At 64.1% G+C, this 2,714-nt stretch overlaps 1 protein-coding gene across 1 annotated transcript in view; it reads left to right on the forward strand.

Moving 5' to 3' along the window:
• The window catches only part of CCDC130 (coiled-coil domain containing 130), a 21,927-nt gene extending 20,331 nt beyond the window's left edge, over positions 1 to 1,596 (forward strand). Inside the window, exons 8-9 of the mRNA XM_012641257.1 lie at positions 748 to 886; positions 1,038 to 1,596. Coding sequence (XP_012496711.1) covers positions 748 to 886; positions 1,038 to 1,507 — 609 coding nt within the window. The 3' untranslated portion in view covers positions 1,508 to 1,596. The remainder of the gene's footprint in view (positions 1 to 747; positions 887 to 1,037) is intronic.
• The last annotated feature ends 1,118 nt before the right edge of the window (positions 1,597 to 2,714 follow it).

Here is a 2,714-nt window from a genome sequence, read left to right on the forward strand (position 1 = left end):
CCCCCCCCCCCGCCCCAGGGCATTGCTGAGAGTGACCACAATGGCTGCCAACGTTGAGGCAAAAACACTTGGTGAAGCTCCGTCAGGATGAGTCCGGGCCTGACTCACAGAGTATCACATAAAGGGGGTGTCACCCTCCAGGGTGTCGTCCTGCAGGCCATGAGGAACTTGTCCCTCTTCACTCACGCTGCTGGGCACTGCGCACAGAGCCCATGCGGGGGCGTCCTGGGCCCCAGCACGGGGCACAAACTCTAGTCTCACCATCCCACCACTCCCGTTTTTCCTGTCTCCCTTTCTGATCATTCTGTGGTCATCAGTGATAGGACTAAAACTGCTGGTTTTCTCACTAATTATTTGTTACCGAAAGGGTATCCCTGCAGCCAGGCCTCTGTCCTGAGCTGTGTGTCCCCTCCCTTCTGGGCATCGCCACATGGGAGGTCTATGGCCCCTCACATTTAACATCCCACCAAACGCTGATCCATCTCTAACCTACCCTGCCTGTACCCCCATTCTCCACAGAGGCAGCCCCTTCCTTTGGGGCATGCAGGCCCCAAAGCCTGGAGTCGGCTTTGACTGCCTTTTATAACCCCAGCCGCCGCATCTGTCCCATAGCAGTTCCGGCCCCCACTTCTGTGTCCCAGGCTGTGTGTGAGGCCCTTCTCTGACATAAGGGATGGCCCTCAGGACACAGAAGAGGCCGGGCTTTGACACACCCCTCCCTCCCCCTGCTGTTCTCCCCACACACAGGAAAAGAAAAAGGCCATCCAAGAGGAGGAGGAGAGAGACCAGGCCCTGCAGGCCAAGGCGAGCCTGACCATCCCGCTGGTGCCCGAGACAGAGGACGACCGCCGGCTGGCCGCCCTGCTGAAGTTCCACACCCTGGACTGTGCGTGGGGGGCCACAGGGCAGGGAGGCTCCCAGGGGTTGGGGGAGAGATGGGGGCTCCCCAGCCACGAGTGGACGCTGACAGGCCAGGGCCGAGGGCAGCTCCGGACCTCCTAACCTGCCCCCCTCAAATGTCCTCTGGTCCCCTGCAGCCTACGAGGACAAGCAAAAACTCAAGCGGACGGAGATCATCAGCCGCTCCTGGTTCCCCTCCGCCCCGGGATCGGGCCCCAGCAGCAAAGTTGGCAGCGTCCTGAAGAAGCTGGCCCAGGGCCGGAGACCCACGCCCGCCGGCTCCCCCATCACGGTGGGGGACCTGGGCATCGTGCGGCGGAGGTCACGCGATGTCCCCGAGAGCCCCCAGCACGCGGCTGAGACCCCCAAGTCTGGAGAAGCTCAGGTGCCACAGGGGACTGCCCAGGACAGGCCCACGTCCCCTGGAGACTGTCCTCAGGAGCCAGCAAAGACCCCCAAGACAAGTGCGCAGGAGGGGAGCTGCCAGGACAAGCCCCTGTCGTCACCAGGCTCCTCCCAGGAGGCAGCTGAGCCCCCAGACAGGCCACACCCCTGCGCCGTCAGCTCCTCGCTCGTGGCCGACTACTCGGACTCGGAGAGTGAGTGATTCCGGGACTGGACCCGCTGCAGAGGCCGTGACACATCCAGGAGGCGCCGCGCAGACTGCAGACCCCGGCTCGCGCAGCAGCCCCTGGAGAGCTCAGACGCCGCTCCCCTCCCCAGACCTGCCTTGAGTTGTTATTTATTTGGTCCTGGTGAGGGTGTTTGTGCCTTGTGAGCCCTTGACATTAAAGCCCTCTTTGCCCCTGCCTCGGGTTACTAGATGGGGCCAGCGGCTACCCTCCCTCTCCCTCCACCCAACTGAGCTCGGCGGGGCCTCTCGTTCAGCAAATGCTGATGCAGCCACAGTTGTGGCCACAGACGTGATTCCCGCCCAGCGCGATGAGGCCTTCAAGTGAGTGGCTCCAGTTGGCCTGGAATCAGGGCAGACTTCCTGGAGGAGGCGGCACGGGCTAAGCGCGAAGGGTGGAAAGGGTGCTGGGCAGCAGGAACCACACAGGGTAGGCCAGGGGCGAGGCACGTGGGGTGCCCAGGGTATCGGGGCTGCCGCGTGCAGGTGTGAGCTGTTGTCCTCAGCCGAGAGGGACGCCCGTGGAAAAGGCCCCAGCATGGTAACTTATCTTGAAGCAAGCTGGACAGAAAATGGCCCAGAAACTGTCGTGCATCCATCAGGGGGCGCCGGACGCACCCCAGCTCCCCTCAGCCCTGGAGAATCATTTAACAAATACGGATTGAACGCCTGTATGTCGTCACTGGGGATGCACCCCTGACTCCGGTCAGCCGGACGCTGAACACACAGCCCGGTATCAAGGAGGCGCATAATAAATGATGGTTCCGAGGAGGAGGCTAACTGTGGGTCCTCTGGGCTTGGAGGCGGGACGCGGATGGAATCGGCTACGTGGACGGCGGGTTACGGGAACCTGCGTGGTTCGCTGCGTGTCTGCGTGCGCATGCGGGATTGGTTCCGCCCGGGATTGGTCCCGCCCCTGGCTCCGCCCCCTGCGCCCCGCCCCGCCCCTGCGCGCGGCTCGGCCCCGCCGGCGAGAGCACGGTTTCTTGCGCGCGTGGCGAGGCGGCGATCTCGGCGGCCGCACCATGACATTGGAGGCGATCCGCTATTCGCGGGGCTCGCTGCAGATCCTCGACCAGCTGCTGCTGCCCCAGCAGAGCCGCTACGAGGCGGTGGGCTCGGTGCGCCAGGCCTGGGAGGCGATCCGCGCCATGAAGGTGGGGCGGCGCGGCGGGGGGCCGGG

This window comes from Propithecus coquereli, unplaced genomic scaffold, assembly GCF_000956105.1.
Source record: "Propithecus coquereli isolate 6110/MARCELLA unplaced genomic scaffold, Pcoq_1.0 Scaffold164, whole genome shotgun sequence".
Classification (NCBI taxonomy): domain Eukaryota; kingdom Metazoa; phylum Chordata; class Mammalia; order Primates; family Indriidae; genus Propithecus; species Propithecus coquereli.